The sequence below is a fragment of the Schistocerca nitens genome, chromosome 4 (assembly GCF_023898315.1).
Source record: "Schistocerca nitens isolate TAMUIC-IGC-003100 chromosome 4, iqSchNite1.1, whole genome shotgun sequence".
Taxonomy (NCBI): Eukaryota; Metazoa; Arthropoda; class Insecta; order Orthoptera; family Acrididae; genus Schistocerca; species Schistocerca nitens.
In genome coordinates this window covers 222,342,370-222,365,136 of record NC_064617.1, presented here as the reverse complement: position 1 = coordinate 222,365,136, position 22,767 = coordinate 222,342,370, and the positions used below count along the sequence as shown (strand labels likewise).

At 41.2% G+C, this 22,767-nt stretch overlaps 1 protein-coding gene across 1 annotated transcript in view; it reads right to left on the bottom strand.

Annotated features, from left to right (window-relative positions):
* The window catches only part of LOC126252221 (dynein beta chain, ciliary), a 769,797-nt gene that overhangs the window by 299,085 nt on the left and 447,945 nt on the right, over positions 1-22,767 (bottom strand). The window contains exons 42-44 of the mRNA XM_049953092.1: positions 21,430-21,578; positions 14,447-14,649; positions 6,581-6,660 (exon numbers count right to left, since the gene is read on the bottom strand). Of these exons, the coding sequence (XP_049809049.1) occupies positions 6,581-6,660; positions 14,447-14,649; positions 21,430-21,578 (432 nt within the window). The remainder of the gene's footprint in view (positions 1-6,580; positions 6,661-14,446; positions 14,650-21,429; positions 21,579-22,767) is intronic.

The following is a 22,767-nucleotide window of genomic DNA, read 5'->3' as shown; positions in this document are numbered from 1 at the left end:
TCTCTCTAATAACTACAGAAGTTTTCCCAGGATTAAGGATCCTTCTGTAGAGGATGGAAGCAAATTTTGTATCTCCGATCGGTCCATGCATGTCAGGCGTCATCAGATATGTGCTCACAATAAAGTTATTGTTGCTGAAGCAGAAGCAAGTTTTGGCTGCGCTGGAATAATGGTTGAAGCAACTAAATTTGCACTGATTGTGAGCCAGCTCGACCAATGTTACGCAGCTGAGGTGCAGGACATAATCACAGCACCGCCTGAGACTGGAGCTTATGCCAGGCTAAAATCAGAGTTGATTCGTTGGGTTGCCGCGTCACAAGAGGACCGGATACGTCAGGTTCTGACACAGGAAGAAATTGGCGACAGGAAGCCTTCTCAATACCTGAGACATCTACACAGCAAAGTTGACACCGTTACTGTGCCAGACAGTCTGCTCAGAACGCTGTGGAGCAGTAGGTTGCTGCCGCAAATAAAAGCCATAATCGCCTCACAAACAGACATGCCGCTGGATGATGTGGCGCAGCTTGCAGACCGGATTCAGGACGCGATCACACCGGCTCAGGACAGCCCAGTCGCGGTTGGACAACAGTACAAACAGTACCGCATCTGTAGCACGATCTGACCATGATTCACTCACGGCCAAGGTTGAGCTTTTGTGCGCCCAGGTCAGTGCGCCGACAACAATAGAAGAAGCCGATACAGGCGGCAGCATTCGAGAAGCAGATCTTCCGGCTGTACTACCACTCCAGAAGGCGAGGTACCGTTGCGCTGGTACCACCGATGATTCGGCAATCAGGCAAGGAAGTGCACATCACCATGCTTGCACCCAACCGCCACTGGCGGTCGACAATAGGAGCAACTGACTGCCAGTTATCCTCCAAGTGCCTGTTCATTACCAATAGGAGTTCCGGAGTAAAGTTTTTAATTGACACTGGATCAGACCTGAGTATCATATCACGAACAGCCATACATCATTGCCGGCCGCCAACTGCCTTTCGTCTGATGGCTGCCAACAATTCTTCCATCGCAACATATGGCAAACAGAGGATGGAGCTTAATTTCGGCCTACGTCGCCCATACGTGTGGAATTTTACAGTGGCTGACATCACGGAGGCGATCGTCGGGGCTGACCTCCTGGCGCACTACCACCTGCTGCCGGACGTCCCGAACGCATGCTTGGTAGACAGTATCACTGGCTTAGCAGTCACGGGTATCCGTCGCAACACCGCAAAGCACAGTGCCAAGTTGGTCCATGCTACGGAGGGTGAGTACACTGAATTACTGCTTAACTATCCGAACTTGACCAGACCGCCCGGCGCTCCCAGGTTCATACCACATGACACGGTGCATCACATTCAAACGACTGATGGTCCTCCAGTAGCATGCCGACCTAGGCATCTCGCTCCGGACCGATTGAAGATAGCGAAGGCAGAATTTGATGCCATGATTCGCGAGGGCATAATGCGGCCATCTAAGGGCCCGTGGTCCTCCGCATTACATCTTGTTCCGAAGAAGGGTGGAGCTTGGCACCCATGCGGTGACTACCGTGTGCTTAATGCGTGAACAGTGCCGGACAGATATCCCGTTCTGTTACTGAGGGACTATAATCACACTTTACATGGTGCCATGGTGTTCACAGTTCTGGACTGCGCTAAAGCGTACACACAGATTCCGGTGGCCAATGACGACATTCCAAAGACTGAAATAACAATGCCTTTCGGTTTATTTGAAAGCAAATTTATGACTTTTGGTTTACGCAGTGCTGCTCAGACCTGGCAAAGGTTTATAGACTCGGTTCTCCAGGGGCTACCATTTTGTTTCGTCTACCTGGACAATGTGTTAGTGTTCTCGGCTGACCATGAACAACACCGAGAACATCTGCGAGAGATTTTCGAGCAATTGGAGCGTTACGGTGTCGTCTTGAACGTGGACAAGTGTGTTTTTGGGCAGTCAGAGGTGACATTTCTTGGCCATAAGATTTCTGCTGAAGGCTCTCTTCCTCTGTCTGAGAACGTGGACGCTATCTTGCAGCTACCCTGACCAACTACGATCAAAGAATTACGTCGTTTTTTGGGGATGCTCAATTTTTATCGAGGACACCTTCCTCACGCTGCGGAGCTGCAAAAACCTTTTACGCTGGCATTATCAGGCCCTAAAGTAAATAGCAAGTCTCTGATACAGTGGGCAGAGGACATGTGCTCTGCGTTCAAGGCAACAAAGAAGAGCGTGGCCGATGCGGCGCTTCTCGCACACCCATGGCTCGACGTGCCATTAGCAATTGTCGTAGACGCGAGCCAGACAGCGATCGGAGCAGCGTTGCAACAATGGTCGGACAACGCATGGCAGCCACTGGCGTATTATTCCCACAAGCTTTTGCCTGCACAGAGAAAATGGAGCACATATGACCATGAGCTCCTGGCGGTATACCAAGCAGTGAAATATTTCCGCCCCCAAGTGGAAGCGCGAAGTTTCGCGATATATACAGACCACAAGCCACCTACGTTTGCCTTCCATCAGAATAGTGTCAACTGCTCTCCCCGTCAATTTCATCACCTTGAGTTCGTGGCCCAGTTTACTACCGACATTAGACATATATCTGGGATCGACAACATTGTTGCGGATTGCCTATCACAGATCAGCAGTGTTTCCAGTACCATAGACTTTCCTGCACTGGCACAGGCACAGGCACAGAGAGATGACGAAGAACTCCTTGCCTATGTTAAAGATACGGCTTCCGCATTGCAACTGAAACTTGTTGATGTTCTGGGGGAAGATACACAACTATACAGCGGCGTATCTCGCGGCCGACCTCGTCCCTTTCTGACGCCGGCTTTTAGAAGACAAGCCTTTGATACAGTAGATGGATTGTGCCATCCAGGGGTACGCCCAACATTCCGCCTAGTATTGCAACGTTTTGTGTGGCCGTGACATGCAAAATGACTGCTGTGAGTGGGTCCGATCTTGTCTTCAGTGCCAACGCTGCAAGATTAACCGAGATGTACACGCACCGATCGGTGATTTTCCTGATACCACCGCCCGATTTGCCCACGTTCACTTGGATGTAGTCAGACCACTTCCACCTTCAAACGGACAAAGATATCTGTTTACAATGATCGACCGTTTTACACGTTGGCCGGAGGCAGTGCCGGTGGATAATATCACAGCAAACACATTAGCTTCCGCTTTTGCAATGACTTGGTTGGCAAGATTTGGGTGCCCACTACATATTACCACTGGCTGTGGACGGCAATTTGAATCAGACCTGTTCTCGCAGCTGGCCAAGTTCTGTGGTTACACCCACCATAAGACCACAAGTTATCACCCAGCAAGCAACGGAATGATCGAACGCTGGCACCATTGTTTGAAGGCCGCACTGATGTGCCACGAAGAAACCTGGACAACCGCACTACCAGTGGCCTTGTTAGGCTTACAGACGACTTTCAAACCAGACCTGGAGTCGTCAGGGGCAGAACTGGTTTATGGAGAAACGCTGTGCCTCCCTGGTGACTTTGTAGACGCTGATGCCACAGAGACAGTTGCTACTGTCCAGCCGAATTTCTTGTGATGCTTGAGGGACCATGTATCAAAGATTCGCCCTCCGAAAGCTACTCGTCATGGCAAACCGCCCACTTTCTGGCACCAGGACCTGGAACAATGCCATCACGTCATGCTCCACACTGAGGGCGCTAAACCGCCTCTACAAGCTCCTTATTCTGGTCCATATGAAGTGCTACGGCGCAGTGCACACACAATGGATATCCTAGTGAATGGCAAAACCACGACTGTTGCGTTGAATCGGGTTAAACCTGCATATGTTTTTCCTGACACCCCATTAGCGGCACCTCATCATAGGCATCCACCTACCGCTGTTCCAGACACTGACGCCACATCTCCGGAGCCGGGTCTTCAACATCCGCCGCCCAACGCAGCACAACATCCACCTCCTGACGTTGTTCCTCCTCCTCCTCCAACGAGGACGACCCATTCTGGACGTCTGGTGCACTTTCCGACGTGGTATCTCGAAGCCGACGCTCCGCTTTCGCCAGGGGGGCTGATGTAGCGACGCTGCCGCTCACTAATTCAAGCTCGCCGGTGTGTGTGTGTGTGTGTGTGTGTGTGTGTGTGTGTGTGTGTGTGTGCGTGCGTGTGTGTGTGGTGTGTGTGTGTGTGTGTCAGTGCAGTGCTGTGCGATCGTAACTACTGTACATGACGTCTGCATAGTTCCGCGCCCAGCCTCTAGAGGTGCTGTGTTTTCTAGCTTTTATATAACTTCTGTTTATTATTATTATTCCTTGTGTTTTGAGTTAATGAGTAGTTCCATGCCTCCTGGCTTGTGTGGATGAGTACTGTTTTCTCTCTAATAACTACAGAAGTTTTCCCAGGATTAAGGATCCTTCTGTAGAGGCCGGAAGCAAATTTTGTCTCCGATCGGTCCATGCATGTCGGGCGTCGTCAGATACGCGCTCGCAATAAAGTTATTGTTGCTGAACTGAAGGTCTTTATTCTTCTGAATCACGTTAAGCAAAGGTCGGACAGCCACCAGTTTAGCTGGACCCGACAAGGGTATCATTGGAGTAATGTCCAGGTTTCAATTTTTACAGGAGTATCATATAAACAAGACCACAAGGGTTGCAGTTATAAGTGATGACACAAAACATGACTCAGCACATGCCTTGCTAGCAATGTACAAAATTCTTCAACTGTAAACAGGGGCAGAGAAGATCATCATTACATCTGATGGTGCTCCTATTCATTTTAAAAATCGTTACGAGCTGTTTGAATAGAGTAAGCTGTTGCTGCCAACTGACTGGGTATACAGAGCTACTGGTCACAGGAAGTGGCTTTATGATGGTGTAGGAGGCCTGCTGAAGCACCATGCTACAAAACATAATCTTTCAAGACCCAATACAGCTGCAATTCAGAATGCTGAGGATATTATGAGAGTCATGAAATCTTACACATTCACAGCCTTCATTCTTTTGTCCAAGTAGGAAATCAAAGAATTCCGTGATCAGAAAAAATAATGGTCCAAATGAACAACTCCTGTGAAAGGAATTCAGAAGACACATTTTTGCACTCAAAGTGATGGGTGAACTCATATTGCACGCACTTTTAAGAGCAAGAAAGAAGAAATTTCATTCATTCGGCCAACACCTCAGAACCAGCAGGATAATATTCAGATTCACAACTTGAGACGGGGGACGTTTGTGGCGTGTGTGTATGACTGTGGCTGGTGGATTGCAGGAAATATAGACACCAGTTATGAGGAAAACAAAATTGTAGTGAACTTTATTCTACCACATGGAGCAGCTGCTGGATATAGGTTTCCAGCTAAAGAACAGCAACAATGCCATCAGTGCTCACTTCTTGTTCACAATGTTTTGAAGATTGTAAGTGCTCCAGTTCTTATTGGTTCAACAGAAGGCATCACTCTATATCAAAGGAAGATACTGAAGCAGTGGAACACATTTTTAGTTCATTGACTGATTAATTTCAGTACAAAACAAGAGTGTACAGAAGTTGTATAAATTGAAAGCTTTAAGTCTTTGGATCTTTCACATACATTTTGGAACCATTCAAAATGCTTGAAAAATGAGTTTCTTTCTCATCTTTCAAAACTAAAATTATGTTAAATATGGCTAGGTTTTGATTTTTATGATCCTGATATGTGGTTCTAAAACAGGTTTTATGTATGGCAAAAATTTCAATTATTTATAAAACCTGTTCTAAGTAAAAGTGGAAGCGGTTATTTTCAGGGAATGTAGAACTATATGGTACTAACAAACAGAAACAAAAATAAAAATTTTATGGATTGGCATTAAAAAAATCCATAAATTATTAAAAAAGTTCAGAATGCTATAGTACAAGAACTTAGACAGATAAGTCCAAATGGAGGATTTCTTTGTAAACATAAAGCAATTATTTTTCAAATAAAAAATAAAAACAACAAAATATCTAGAACTGTTCCAGAGATACAGCATTTTAAAATTTTTTCCAAAATTAGCATCTTCAAAATGGTATGTGCAGTGTCATCTTTGGAGGGCTGTATCTCAGAACAGATTTTTTTTTGGATAAAACAAAAAATATGTATTCCTTACATATTCCTTCATTTTAATGTATGCTAAATTCCATAACATCCGAGGCTATAAAGGTATGATTTTTTCCTAGCCTGTCTGAATTGATATGGACTATGCTCCATTTGTGACTGCACCATACTTATGAACAAGCTGGAAGATCTGGCCACCATTCATGCAAACAATGAAACACTAAATTTATTTGAGTTGCTAGTAACTTCAGAAGAACCATGCCATGACATATTTCAAACTTGCGAACCTTTTCCATTTTTATTATGTAATGCACAACAATGTTATGCCACCGTGAACTCTCCTTGAGTTTTTATTTTTCCTAACAGCTGACAGATTTTTACAGACCAAGTGATTTAGATGTTCATGAATGTATATGAGAAGAGCAAGCACAGTGCTAAGGAACACAAATAAATAACGTGATCAAATGATTTTAATAATAATGATTTCCTGCCTGTATAAAGTTTCCTATACACACCACAAAATATTTCAGATACCTGATCCTGGAACATAGTTGCGCCAAATGCCCATACACAAGCAAATACAAAGTAGACATCGTACCAGTCTCTTGGACAATCTGGAAAATAAAAAATTATCTATCACTGAAATGTATAGTAAAAAACAAAAAGAGTCACAAAATACCCCCACACAAAAATTAAATACTTTCCATGTTTTGGCTTACACTTGACACAAAAATGTCATATTTAAAAGGTTTCCTGCAAACCACTTCTGTTTGATAAATTTTATAAAAATGTCAGATACTATCTAAACTTTTAGACAGCTGACAAATAATGACTGCAGACTTTTTTTACAATAGAGGCTGACAGGAAACAATTTCACATAAAGAACTATAAGCTCAGTGATTGATGGTTTATGGATATAATGCTACCTCTTCTTATGTACTGATTATTAGGGTCAACTGAAGAATGGGATACAATCTGTCAGCTTTGACCAATGACATCATAGGTTACTCATAGATATTAATGTCTTTACTTTCGAGCCATAGATTATCGGTTGTCTTCTGTGGATAAGTGCCATCCCTGGAAATTGAAAAAAAAAAATAAATAAATAAAAAATAAATAATGAATGTGGTTTTAAAAGACAGCGCTAGACATTTTCTTGATTTGCATTGATTAAGCAACTGGTTTTTTCCAATTCATTTGGTAGTTAATTAATAACTTTGAAAGAATTTGGAAGAATAGTTTTTCATTTAGGAGAATTTTTAGTTTTTCATTTTTGTTTGTAGATAAGGATTTATCTATTCCCTTGAATACGGAAGACTTAAAGCAGGCTTTTGGTGCAGACATGATGACAACCATTCAGTTTTTGCAAATGTCTGGTCTTCATGCTGATTATGTTTGATGTTGTGAGTGTGGCAAATGATGGCAACCATTCGATTTTTGCAAATGTCTGGTCTTCATGCTGATTATGTTTGATGTCGCGAGTGTGGCAAACATATGCGCTTGCTATGTGTGTCTGGTCATCGTACTCATGATTTATTTGTATGGAGGTGTAGCAAGGATTGACTATGGCACTCAATTAAACAAGAAACATGGCTTGAGAAATCGAAACTGGCCTTGAGGGATAGAATAAAAATTACATACTGTTGGTGTTTGAGATATCCTGTGTGGTTTATGTGCATGAATGTTGTATGAGTGAGTGTACCATTTTAGAGTGGTCCTCATTTAGGGAAGTTAGTGTGGAACATAAAAAGTTTAGGGGGCCTTTGGGGGGCCCAGGTTTTATAGTCTAAATTGATGAGTCTCATTTTGGCAAAAGCAAGTACAAGAGGGGTGAACCTGATGTAGGATTATGGGCTTGGGAGCTGTAATTTCAGGTCCAGAATGTGATGATGTAGTTTTTAAAGTACTTTCTAATCGAATGGCGAAACTGTTGGTGAAATTAATTGAAGTTCATGTTGCAGAGGGTTCTGAAGTTATTTTCCATGGTTTTCCTTCATATAGGGATTTTGGGAATAGGGGTTTTCAGCATCTTGTTGTCAATCATAATATTGAATTCAGGTCTTCATCAACTGGGACTTGTACCAATAGTATAGAAGGTTATTGATCAGCCATAAAATCGGTTGTAGGGAGGGGGCAATGACGCATTTCGACACTATAGGGCCATTTAGATGGTATTCATGGAGGCGTAGTAGACACGATACATATTGCCTGCGTAAGTGTTTCATCAAATGTGTTGGGTAAATGTATCGTCCAAAATTAATTAGTTAATTTCAGATTGGGATGGGGGTGGTGTTAGGGAGTAACTGATGATTAAGGAGAAGGGGGTTAGGTCGGGATGGTTAGAATATTACTTTGGAGTTTTTGGGGTTGATCCGTCATTCTCCATTTTCATATGTTAGGTAATTTTCTTCTGTGGATATTTTTATTATTATTTTACTTCACTTCGTTGATGTGAACTACTGGGTTTATATATTTGTATGCGTGTTTTTTCATGATGTTGCATTTCTTGTGCATGTAGGTATGTGATTTTTGTTGATGTCTTTCAAGGCAAGCTTTGGTTTCTTACAGAGGGGTTTGAACATGGTAGGTTTATTTTTTTATTTTTTTGTTGTACTGAATGTCTATTTTGATGTATTTCTTTCTCATATTACATTGTTCTGAATTAAGTATGGGTTCTTCAGCTACAGTACAGAATACAAATTTTGCAGTTGTTGCTCTTTTTCCCTTTCTCAGTACTAGTATTAATACGATTTTTTTGGGTCTATACTAACACTACTGAAGGCGAAAAGACCGACATACATAAAATTTGTATCCCGTACTTCAGTGGACATATACAGGTCAACTGAAGTACAGGATATCGGTGGTAGCTAGATGAAAAAAGAGACATATGTAACACTGATGTCATTTACCTATATAGGTCAACTGAAGTACAGGATACAAATGTTATGTACACCATGTGATCAAAAGTATCGAGACACCCCCAAAAACATACTTTTTTCATATTAGGTGCATTGTGCTGCCATCTACTGACAGGTACTCCATATGAGCGACCTCAGTAGTCATTAGACATCATGAGAGAGCAGAATGTGGCACTCCGTGCAACGCACAGGCTTCAACCGTGGTCAGGTGATTGGGTGTCACTTGTGTCATATGTCTGTACATGAGAGTTCCATACTCCTACACATCCCTAGGTCCACTGTTTCCAATGTGATAGTGAAGTGGAAATGTGAAGGGACACTTACAGTACAAAAGCATACAGGGCAAGATATTCTGTTGACTGACAGAGACCGCCAACAGTTGAAGAAGGTCGTAATGTGTAATAGGCAGACATCCATCCAGACCATCACACAGAAATTCCAAACTGCATCAGGATCCACTGAAAGTGCTATGACAGTTAGGCAGGAGGTGAGGAAACTTGGATTTCATGGTTTAGCAGCTGCTCATAAGCGACACAACATGCCAGTAAATGCCAAACGACGCCTCGCCTGGTGTAAGGAGCATAAACATTGGACAACTGAACAGTGGAAAAACATTTTGTGGAGTGTAAAATCACGGTACACAATGTGGCAATCCGATAGCAGGGTGTGGGTATGGCAAATGCCCGGTGAATGTCATCTGCCAGTGTGTGTAGTGCCAACAGTAATATTCGGAGGCAGTGGTGTTAGGGTGTGGTCCTGTTTTTTGATGGAGAGGGCTTGCACCCCTTGTTGTTTTGCATGGCACTATCACAGCACAGGCCTACATTGATGTTTTAAGAACCTTCTTGCTTCTCACTGTTGAAGTCAATTCGGGGATGGCAACTGCATCTTTCAACACGATCGAGCACCTGTTCATAATGCACAGCCTGTGGCGGAGTGGTTACATGACAATAACATCTCTGTAATGGACTGGCCTTCACAGGATCCTGACCTGAATTCTACAGAACACCTTTGGGATGTTTCGAAATGCTGACTTTGTACCAGGCCTCACCGACCAACATCGATACGGAGTGCAGCACTCCATGAAGAATGGGCTGCCATTCCCCAAGAGATCTCCCAGCACCTAACTGAATGTATGCCTGCGAGAGTGGAAGCTGTCATCAAGACTGAGTGAGGGTGGGCCAACACCATACTGAATTCCAGTATTACTGATAGAGGGTACCAAGAACTTGTAAGTCATTTTCGGCCAGGTGCCCGGATACTTTTGATCACATAGTGAATGTCACTAATAGGTCAACTGCCGTACAGGATACACATGTTATAAATGAAGTATGGGATACAAATTTTATGTGTCATCTTCTTCCCCCTTCACGTAGTTGAACTGAGGTACAGGTTGCCAATGTTATGTACATCGATTTCTTCATTTTCATTAGCAGTAGTATCCTATTCTTCAATTGGCCTATAAAGGCCAACTGAAGTATGGGATACAAATATTATGTATGTAGATCTTTTCACCTTCACTATTAATACTATCTTTGTAAGAACAGAATGCTAGTAGTAGCAGAGGCAAAAGAATCAATACCTGCAAATTTTGAATCCCGTACTTCAGTTGACCTATGTAGTTCAACTGAAGAATAGGATATGAGTGCTAACAAAAATGAAGGAATCGACGTATGTTATATTTGTATCCCGTATTGCAGTTAACCTATAAAGATTGACTGAAGTTCAAGATACAACTCATATATATGTCAAATGAGGTATTCTATGCTACCGCTACTTCTATCCCACTTTTCCCTTTATTTTTTACAGACGTACTAGGACTGTAATATCCTTAACATTATGATAAAAATATTACTGGACGTGATATATGTCTACCATCTGTTTTATCTCCTGCATTCCTTTGTTTAAAAATACTTGTCTTTGCTAATCATTCCATGTAGGCTTTCACGGCCGGCGTCTTCATCAATAAACACTTCCGGGCTAAGTTGCCGTGGTCGATCAGTAGAACTTCTTCTCCCTGACGTTTCATTCTCAACTACGGAGAACATCTTCGGAGGTGAGTCAACGACTGGCTGCTAGGAGCTGGGGCCACCGCTTATATGGATATCGTAGAGGGCGCCACCGCACGTCATGTGGCGTCGATGTGCAGCTATCTCTGGCTATCGTCTGTTCTCTCGATTGCAGGCAATCAATTGTCACGTGATTGATGCAACGTCGACCGCCATATCTTATCCAATTTTAATCCTTCTTCTTTACGATTAAAATTGTATTGATGTTTGTGGATTTCAATTGCCTCTCTATACATACGTGTATAATAATGCCACGTCCTTGCTAGCACGCTTGTTTCACCAAATTTTATTTCGTGATCTCCATCCTTAAAAACATGTTCCGATACTGCCGATTTGTCAATATGTCCCAAGCGACAGTTTCTTTTGTGCTCCGTCAACCGTGTATTGATGCTTCTTTTTGAAGTTCCTATGTAAACCCTGCCACAACTGCATGGAATTTTATATACCCCTGGGGTGGCTAGGAGGTGACGAGCATCTTTTGTTGATAGCTGCACATCGACGCCACGTGACGTGCGGTGGCGCCCACTACGATATCCATATAAGCGGCGGCCCCAGCTCCTAGCAGCCAGTCGTTGACTCACCTCCGAAGATGTTCTCCATAGTTGAGAACGAAACGTCAGGGAGAAGCAGTTCTACTGATCGACCACGGCAACTTAGCCCGGAAGTGTTTATTGATGATGACTTGTCTTTGCTGTTAAATCTGTGTAATCTCTGGAAAATTCTGACATCATTGGTCAAAGCTGAAGGGTTGTATCCCATTCTTCAGTAGTCCTGCATATTACGCACTTCATCAGTTTTTTTTATTTACATTAATGAACTATTTGTTTCACTAGGAAAACTGGATTTATCTTTAGTGTGGTCATACTAAGGATGGTCGACGTTGCATCAATCACGTGACAATCGATTGCCTGCAATCGAGAGAACAGACGATAGCCAGAGATAGCTGCACATCAACGCTACGTGACGTGCGGTGGCGCCCTCTATGATATCCATATAAGCGGCGGCCCCAGCTCCTAGCAGCCAGTCGTTGACTCACCTCCGAAGATGTTCTCCGTAATCATCCATAATATCACGGATATCATTGGGAAAGTACTAGCCAAGTTTCACGTAGAGACCATTTTCAGACCTACTAAGAAAATTAGTGAATGCCTAAGATCAACAAAAGATGCTCGTCACCCCCTAGCCACCCCAGGGGTATATAAAATTCCGTGCAGTTGTGGCACGGTTTACATAGGAACTACAAAAAGAAGCATCAATACACAGTTGACGGAGCACAAAAGAAACTGTCGCTTGGGACATATCGACAAATCGGCAGTAGCGGAACATGTTTTTAAGGATGGAGATCACGAAATAAAATTTGGTGAAACAAGCGTGCTAGCGAGGACGTTGCATTATTACACACGTATGTATAGAGAGGCAATTGAAATCCACAAACATCAATACAATTTTAATCGTAAAGAAGAAGGATTAAAATTGGATAAGATATGGCGGTCGATGTTGCATCAATCACGTGACAATCGATTGCCTGCAATCGAGAGAACAGACGATAGCCAGAGATAGCTGCACATCGACGCCACGTGACGTGCGGTGGCGCCCTCTACGATATCCATATAAGCGGGAGCCCCAGCTCCTAGCAGCCAGTCGTTGACTCACCTCCGAAGATGTTCTCCGTAGTTGAGAACGAAACGTCAGGGAGAAGAAGTTCTACTGATCGACCACGGCAACTTAGCCCGGAAGTGTTTATTGATGATGACTTGTCTTTGCTGTTAAATCTGTGTAATCTCTGGAAAATTCTGACATCATTGGTCAAAGCTGAAGGGTTGTATCCCATTCTTCAGTAGTCCTGCATATTACGCACTTCATCAGTTTTTTTTATTTACATTAATGAACTATTTGTTTCACTAGGAAAACTGGATTTATCTTTAGTGTGGTCATACTAAGGAGTCTTTCATCGAGTATTTACATCAGTTGAAATAAAAACTGGATCTTTTGAAACATGACATGGTAAATGAAGATAAACTTTTAATTCATTGTTATCTCATACACATGGGTATATAATTCAGATACACTAAAATATGCTGACATAGGTTTCCTGTAAGCCCTGTCTTTATGGTGTAAGAAATGAGGCAGAAACTTTTGCATGATTGGAAAAGCACTGCAACAAGGTAAGCAATGATCTTTGCTGGCCACTTTCATGTTGGAGAGTAATGGCCAGTATGTATTCCGACCTGTGTGGCATGGATTCAAACAGATTACTGATGGCTTCATCAAGAACATTTTATTACTACTCAAGAAAAGTAAATGTCACTTCTAGTGCAGTCGTAAACAGACTGACCAGCTGTCACACATTTTTCAAGTGTATTCCAGATGCCTAAAATAGACTTTCATGCTTGAGAAGTATGCTGGTGATAGCTCTCAAATGAATTCTCATATTAAAGCAAGTCATCCATGAATTGAGCTCATTGGAGAAAAGCACTATCACTGATAGTTTAGATCTGTTTACTGTAATACATTAATATTTGAATGTACTATCAAAAATGCTTTCTTTCCATGTTCTTTTTTAGTTTTTCATCAATACTCTGTGGATTGTGTTGTAACTCAGTTCGTGATTATGTAGCTTAGGTCACATGTTTCCATGGAAACAATGGAAAAAATAAAAATGAAAGTATCATTCCTTGCACCAGAAAATTGGAAGAAGCTCTGTACCTTTGAGCTACCAAGAAAATGCTGGTCTGCAAGTCTGTATATTCACCAATGCTAATTACTGTTCTCACCTTTAATAACTGTAAGACGGGTATTTTTTGGGTGGAGAATTTTGGGTTTGTTTTGTGTTACATGCTCTCTCCATATGTAAGCATTTTTTTGTCAAGGCTAACCCTATACTGTGGCTCATTACATAATAAAACTCAGTCTCCTTTTATGTGGTCCACATGGGAAGTTGTATAATCTATTGTCTTTGAAGTTATACTGTAAGTATCGAACTAAACATGGGGCCACATGCAGAGAGGCCGTATTCATCAAGACACAGCATAGAATTAATGAGTTCTGTTCTTTTGCTGTGAATGGCTTGCTGCATTGAATTACATGCGCAATTACTCTAATTGGATGTAAGAGCTGTCACTGCTTATGGGCAACCTTCAGTCTTAAATGTGTTAAAGTACTGAGTCTGTAATAAAAGTAATTGAATTCAAGAATTCTAATGCCACTGTACACTTCTAAGCTACATATAAAATGTGAACTGCCTCAAAAATACTTTTATATGTGTCACAATATTAATTTTAGTTTGATAATTCTAAAACCTAAGGTAGTACAAGCTAATTTAAATATAATTGGTTTGGAGGCTACTGAAGGCGAAGTCAACAGCAACAACAAATTTCATGTAGTTACCATCTCAACTTGAATAGGTTGATTACCTGCAGGTGTATTTGCAGGAGTCAGCAAACAGTCCAAAAGATAGCACAGCATTTGTACATGGGCAATCTCAGCAATCGGTGTTATTTTTTTGAACCTAACGCGTAGACACTCAAGACATGGAGGTATGTATTTATCAAACAGTGCTACAAGACAAGATTTCTCCTGGGTTGAAGTTCTTGTCTCTATCCAGCTTGTAACATATCTGAAAAAATTATTCATCTTTTATTGAATTTTAGTATCTGGTTACTTACATGCCAAGTAGAGAGGGAAATGAGTTCACTTATACTACTAGTTACACGGAGCTACCAAGGAGGTGCAAGGAATTACAGCAGTTCATATTATTATAAGGAAATGTACTTCCAACAGGAAACTTCAAACAGTTAAAGACAGAAATAGCTTCCCATTTAACAGACAAAAAATAATATACATAGAAATAAACATGATAAAAAATACTATCCTCTGAAGTTCCTTCATTTGGTAAAAGAGTTACTGTTGGAACAATCAACATTACTAAGGGATTATATAGCAAACTTTGAAATACGCTAGTTGAGGGGCCTGAGAAGCATAAAATTTGCTGTCATATCTAACAATCTACACTGATAAGCCAAAAAATTATGACCACTGTCCACTGCAACACTGGATGCAACCTGGCAGCATTGTGGGCATGTGACACGGTAACAAAACTATATATGTGGAACAGACATGGACAGTGGAAACTCTAGTGAAGATATGGGCAACAAATGGGGAAACCCATTGAGATAAGTGGCTTTGGAAAAGGGCAGGTTATTATTGTTATTATTAAGCAGAGTTTGTGAACAAGTACCTCGTAAACGGTGAAGTTGGTTGATGTTCATGCGCCACTGTCATGAGCACCTACAGAAATAGATAGAAGGGCAGTGAAAATACCACTAGGCACTCAATGGTTGAGCATCCATGACTCTTGACAGAATGTGGGGTTCAGAGGCTTGTCCACTCTGTAATGTATGATAGCTGATGATCTGTGGCATGTTTGCCAAAAGAGCACAATGCTGATGCACACACAAATGTTTCGGAGCACACCGTTCATCACACAATGTTGAACATGGAGCTCTGCAGCAGACCACCCCTTAGTGTTCACATAATGATCCAGTGACATTGTCAGTTACAATTTCTTTGGGTATGGGTATTCAACTATCAATCAATGGGAACATGTAGGCTCTTTGTGTGAATCACATTTTTGCTACAATAGGTTGCTGGTCATCTCCACAAACACCATCATTGAGGTGAACAGTGGCTCAAAACATGCAGAGCATCATGGATGCAAGCTGGTGGGAGCAGTATTATGCTAGGGGAGACATTCTCCTACACTTGAATGGGACCTGCACTAATAATCAAAGACATGCTGACAGCTGCGAACCACCTGCATCCCTTCATGCTAGTGTCCTCCCCGATGGTGATGTCATCTTTCAGTAGTATAATTGTCCATGTCTTGGAGTCAGAACCATGCTACAGTGATGTGACGAGCATTATAGTGAACTCAAAATGTCTTGGCGACCAAACTTGTGTGATGTAAATCCTATAGAGCCCATCTGGGTCACTATTGAGTGCCATCACCACATATGCAAATCAGTAATACGCTATTTACGTGAATTTCATGAACTGTGTGTCGACATCTAATGCCACATACCTCCAAAAACCTACCAACAAACTGGTGGATCTTTGGTACACAGAATCACTGATCTATTTCGTTCCAAAGATGGAAAACAAGCTATTAAGCAGATGGCGATAATGTTTTGGCTCATCAGTGTGTAGTTACTAAAGATGCTTTTAGTCACCTGTTGCTCATGTGTCAACATCAGCCTATGAAAAGGATAGATTACTATTCAATGTATAGCAGTAATGTTGAATCGCAGATAGGCACAACAAAAAGACTATTAAACAAGTGAGCTTTCAGCCAAAAGGCCTTCTTCTGAATTAGACTACATATACACACGCACATTTACGAGGTCAGACTGGCATGTGACTCAACATCTCCACTATATGCTCGATAGCAATCTATTCTTTTCATAATATTATCATTACTTCATTCTAGATTTTCCATTGTTGCACATGTGTGTCAGCTGTGAACACAGTGTAGAAACTACTCCTATGAATGTGAAGCACATCATTGCCCAACTTGAAGTTTTTCAGAATATGCGTGATTCCCTTAGACATTGAACACAAGCATACCTTACTAGGATATTGAGCACCACCTTTAGTGATGGCACACAAGTGCAGGTGGTATGGGATTGGGATAGCAAGCAGATTACATTAGAAACTCTGATGTTTCAAAGTAACAGAATAATGTTATTTTTTTATTTATTCATTCGTTTACTTCATTCTGTAGGTTGTTTGTAATATCAAGGAGTTGCAGTAGAAGTGATGTGTCTCACAGTAGCAAAGATGAACATGTGCTCATAGCTCTTCAGGTATGTATTTTAAAGCACGTGTTTACTGGACATTTATTTCTTGTTTGGAAGAAAAAAAAAAGCCTTATTTGCTCACACATTACACTTCACCAAATTAAAGCCTTTATTTGCTACTAGCAAACTTCTTTTAGTGAAGTATTCTCACTTTGCTTGTGCTACTCTGCTTCTTGTATCTCCCTTGTTTCGTACAACATGTGTTGTTTTGCTTCCAAGATAGCAGAATATTCTAAGATGTGGCACACAAGCATTTTGTAGGCCATAGCAGAGAGCTTTACTGTATGATTAAATGATGATGGCGTCCTCTTGGGTAAAATATTCCTCTTGGGTAAAATATTCCGGAGGTAAAATAGTCCCCCATTCGGATCTCCGAGCGGGGACTACTCAAGAAGATGTCGTTATCAGGAGAAAGAAACTGGCGTTCTACGGGTCGGAGTATGGAATGTCAAATCCCTTAATCGGGCAGGTAGGTTAGAAAATTTAAAAAGGGAAATGGATAGGTTAAAGTTAGATATAGTGGGAATTAGTGAAGTTCAGTGGCAGGAGGAACAAGACTTCTGGTCAGGTGACTACAGGGTTATGAACACAAAATCAAATAGGGGTAATGCAGGAGTAGGTTTAATAATGAATAGGAAAATAGGAATGTGGGTAAGCTACTACAAACAGCATAGTGAATGCATCATTGTGGCCAAGATAGATAAGAAGCCCACACCTACTACAGTAGTACAAGTTTATATGCCAACTAGCTCTGCATATGACAAAGAAATTTATGCAATGAATGATGAAATAAACGAAATTATTCAGATAGTGAAGGGTGACGAAAATTTAATAGTCGTGGGTGACTGGAATTCGGTAGTAGGAAAAGGGAGAGAAGGAAACGTAGTAGGTGAATAGGGATTGGGGCTAAGAAATGAAAGAGGAAGCTGCCTGGTAGAATTTTGCACAGAGCATAACTTAATCATAGCTAACACTTGGTTCAAGAATCATAAAAGAAGGCTGTATACATGGAAGAAGCCTGGAGATACTGACAGGTTTCAGATAGATTATATGATGGTAAGACAGAGATTTAGGAACCAGGTTTTAAATTGTAAGACATTTCCAGGGGCAGATGTGGACTCTGACCACAATCTATTGGTCATGAACTGTAGATTAAAAACTGAAGAAACTGCAAAAAGGTGGGAATTTGAGGAAATGGGACCTGGATAAACTGAAAGAACCAGAGGTTGTACAGAGTTTCAGGGAGAGCATAAGGGAACAATTGACAGGAATGGGGGAAAGAAATACAGTAGAAGAAGAATGGGTAGTTTTGAGGGATGAAGTAGTGAAGGCAACAGAGGATCAAGTAGGTAAAAAGACGAGGGCTAATAGAAATCCTTGGGTAACAGAAGAAATATTGAATTTAATTGATGAAAGGAGAACACGTGAGGCAATACTGACCCTACGACTTATCTTAGAAGCTAGATTAAGGAAGGGCAAACCTACATTTCTAACATTTGTAGACTTAGAGAAAGCTTTTGACAATGTTGACTGGAATAATCTCTTTCAAATTCTGAAGGTGGCAGGGGTAAAATACAGGGAGAGAAAGGCTATTTACAATTTGTATAGAAACCAGATGGCAGTTATAAGAGTCGAGGGACATGAAAGGGAAGCAGTGGTTGAGAAGGGAGTGAGACAGGGTTGTAGTCTCTCCCCGATGTTATTCAATCTGTATATTGAGCAAGCAGTGAAGGAAACAAAAGAAACATTCGGAGTAGGTATTAAAATCCATGGAGAAGAAATAAAAACTTTGAGGTTCGCCTATGACATCGTAATTCTGTCAGAGACAGCAAAGGACTTGGAAGAGCGGCTGAACGGAATGGATAGCGTCTTGAAAGGAGGGTATAAGATGAACATCAACAAAAACAAAACGAGGATAATGGAATGTAGTCGAATTAAGTCGAGTGATACAGGAATTAGATTGGGAAATGAGACACTTAAAGTAGTAAAGGAGTTTTGCTATTTGGGGAGCAAAATAACTGATGATGGTCGAAGTAGAGAGGATATAAAATGTAGGCTGGCAATGGCAAGGAAAGCATTTCTGAAGAAGAAAAATTTGTTACCATCGAGTATAGATTTAAGTGTCAGGAAGTCGTTTCTGAATGTATTTGTATGTAGTGTAGCCATGTATGGAAGTGAAACATGGACGATAAATAGTTTAGACAAGAAGAGAATAGAAGCTTTCGAAATGTGGTGCTACAGAAGAATGCTGAAGATCAGATGGGTAGATCACATAACTAATGAGGAAGTACTGAATAGGATTGGGGAGAAGAGAAGTTTGTGGCACAACTTGACTAGAAGAAGGGATCGGTTGGTAGGACATGTTTTGGGGCATCAAGGGATCACAAATTTAGCATTGGAGGGCAGCGTGGAGGGTAAAAATCGTAGAGGGAGACCAAGAGATGAATACACTAAGCAGATTTAGAAGGATGTAGGTTGCAGTAGGTACTGGGAGATGAAGAAGCTTGCACAGGATAGAGTAGCATGGAGAGCTGCATCAAACCAGTCTCAGGACTGAAGACCACAACAACAACAACAACAACAGCAGCAGAGAGTCACAGCTGGGATCAGTTGCCTCTTACTAATTCCTATGTATCACAACTATTTGGCAAAGGAAATGAAACGATCACACACACTCAGTTCTCAGTTATAGAGGAGCAGGTGACAGACTTCAGTTCATAGACAGGGTACAAGGAAATGCAATCAGTTTACAAAGGAGACTGCTTACAAAACACTCATGTGGCCTATCACAGAACAGAGTAGAATAAGTGTGTGGGACCCATATTAACAAGTGATATTGAGTGTATATGAAGAGGGCGGTATGAATGGTCTCGTTCTTATCTCACTCAAGGGAGAGAATCACAGAAAGCGTTTGTGAAAGTTTGGATTTCCTCTTAAACTGTCATTGCTTATTATGACTTATGCTCACGTCTATGCTTGAGCATGGATAAGGGTTAGACTTCATCTTTAGACAGTAAATGTTTAAGTCAAGAATCCAGTGCAATATCCAATTGCAAAAATAAATACAATATTTATCCAATTAGTGTGACATATATTCTTGCTTTCAAATATGATCTCTCTTAAATGTTTACATCTCTTCAGAAGGAACAATACAATAATAACTCAATCTCAATGTAATTGTCAAACTGACAGTTTCAGTTACAACAGAACGCTAACACATTTGACAGATAACTCCTCATCTCATGTTTCTGGAGATACTAGCAGCATTGTCACAGTGCACTCTTTACTCAATGGCATGTCCTGCATTTCCACACAGGGATGCTGAAACTCTGGCTAACTAAATGACCATACAGTAAAACTGCAATTGCTGTCCCACGTCAAAGATGGGTGGCACCCATCTGTATCAGTTTACATGCACAAACAATAACAAAACCTCCAAACACTTTTCTACTCTAGACTATTTAATTAATGAATGGTCTCAAATATTGTGATCATCATTCGTCAGCTAGGTAGACATTGGGTAACACGTCACTTTACCATGGTGAGAAATCTAGGAATAAACTAAGGCTCTCTACCTACTGCTCCCAAAGGGATGATGAAGACAATATTAGACTAAGTACAGCATGCACTGATGCATTTAAGCAGTTATTCTTCCTGTACTGCATACACAAATGGACCAGAAAGAAATCCTAATATGCAGTCAGTATGATGAGAAATAGCCTTTGCCATGCACTTCACAGTTGTTTCCAAAATATGGAGGTAGATGCAGGATCCTACACTAGCTTCATCACTGTGCATCTAATTTTTCAGTACATTTATCACCAGAAATTCTTCTAATAATTTCCGGGTATGCAGCCGGATCCCGTCGACATTCTGCCACGATATTTCGGCCCAGAGACGTCCGGCCATCATCAGGTGAGTACACAACTACTGAAGAGCCCAGGTGCAGTCGCGGTATTTATGCCGATTCTCGCGCATAAATACCGCGACTGCACCTGGGCTCTTCAGTAGTTGTGTACTCACCTGATGATGGCCGGACGTCTCTGGGCCGAAATATCGTGGCAGAATGTCGACGGGATCCGGCTGCATACCCGGAAATTATTAGAAGAAGAAATACACCGGGAAAATTTCAGAAGTCACATCACCAGAAATATTTTCATGTATAATTTAAGTTAAAAGTAATAAAATACAATATTTGTAAGAAATTGTGAACAACACTAATCATATTGCTACAAAGCTATGAGTGTCATGTTAAGTCCTGCGATTTGAAAAAAAATTCAGTTACCAAATATTTGAAATGAAATGAGTTAACTCATAGGCTATTAAATTAACTTGTAGTTAAATATGACTACATGTTGTCCATTTACAGATGAATTTATGTAGCAGCAATAATGCTTCATTTTATAAGGGAGGTGTTCCACTTCTTTTGCAGTACATGTGCTACACGTATTTAAATAAAAATGCTTGTATGGAATAGAAGGGGTGCAAGTAAGAAACATTTATAATTTTCATGCATTAATACTAAAATGTTAGATACAAACGGATTCCATCCAAGATCTTGAGGGTTAATATAAAGAATTCCAGCACGTGATACTGTTGCTGGTGTAGCTGTGCGCAGATTAGATATTTCAAACAATAAACGCATTGATGGGTTCAGTGCTATTCTTTCATTACTTGCCAGTGTCAAAATCTGTAACAAACATACAGATTCAATAATAAAGCAAAATTACTACTCTCAGCCTTCAAAATATACTGCAGTAAGCAATATAGTTTCACTCCCTCTGCTAGACCACTTATATAAAAAACATGCATCTTGCAATGAAAATGACTTTTATTTGTAATAACTTCAATAGATATTCAACAGATAGGAAAGGAATTTACTGTGAATACATATGAAAGCTAAATTTATATGATATTGTCAGATATGAGAAAAATCAATACAAATTAATGCCAGAACGGAACTGTGATTCTTCAACTTCTACAAAATAGTTCACAAGTGAACAGCTGAATGTCAGTGTCCAACAGTTACAATATTTCATGAAGCAACATGTTACCATCATCAGGTGCACTGATCAACAGGTTACCTAAGATTTGATTCGAAGCTTATATCTCCTACCCACATCCTCCTAGTGCACCCTCCAACCTGGTGTCCTGTACACAGTCCACGTACAGGCATGGGGGTGCATACAGCATCTACATCCCCATCCTCCTCCTGCCACTGACACAAGCTCTGTCCGAAGGTCACACCTAGGGATGCATGCTGCAAGAGTATCCGTTACTGCTGTTGCTCCACCTGCTCCCTAAAGTTAGTTCGATGTGGGATATTTCCTTCCTCTTATTAATTAGGTAAAGTACAGGTTTCCAGGCCTTATTAAGAATGTGGCCACCATCGCACTTGATCAGCCACTCCCTTACTCAATCTCCATATATTCTTTAATGAATGGACCCAGAAGCTATACGTCCATATCAGAAACTTTGTATGGTCATAACCCATTTTGTGTAATTCTGATAGGCAACAATTCTGCAACTCTCAACTTGTTTGTCTACTCCAGTTCGGTGTGCTGTTGGTGTTCTTGGCAATGGCCTTCAACAGAATGCACTGTCTGACCTACGTACATCATGCCACATTGGCAGGGAATCTGACAGACCCTGGATTTCCATAGTCTGAGTTTGTTCTTGACATCGATAATCCTTGCAAAACATCATCAACCACATAGCCAAGCAACTGGATGAGGATGCAGTTTCAGCTCTTAAGAAAGGACCTACTGAGGTAGCTGTGTGACTTACAACTGTAGCTGATGAAGAATTATGTCACGATGAAACCTGTAGTGTTCTTGCAAAACCTACGAAACCAAACGTCTCTAGCAGGGAGAGTGTGC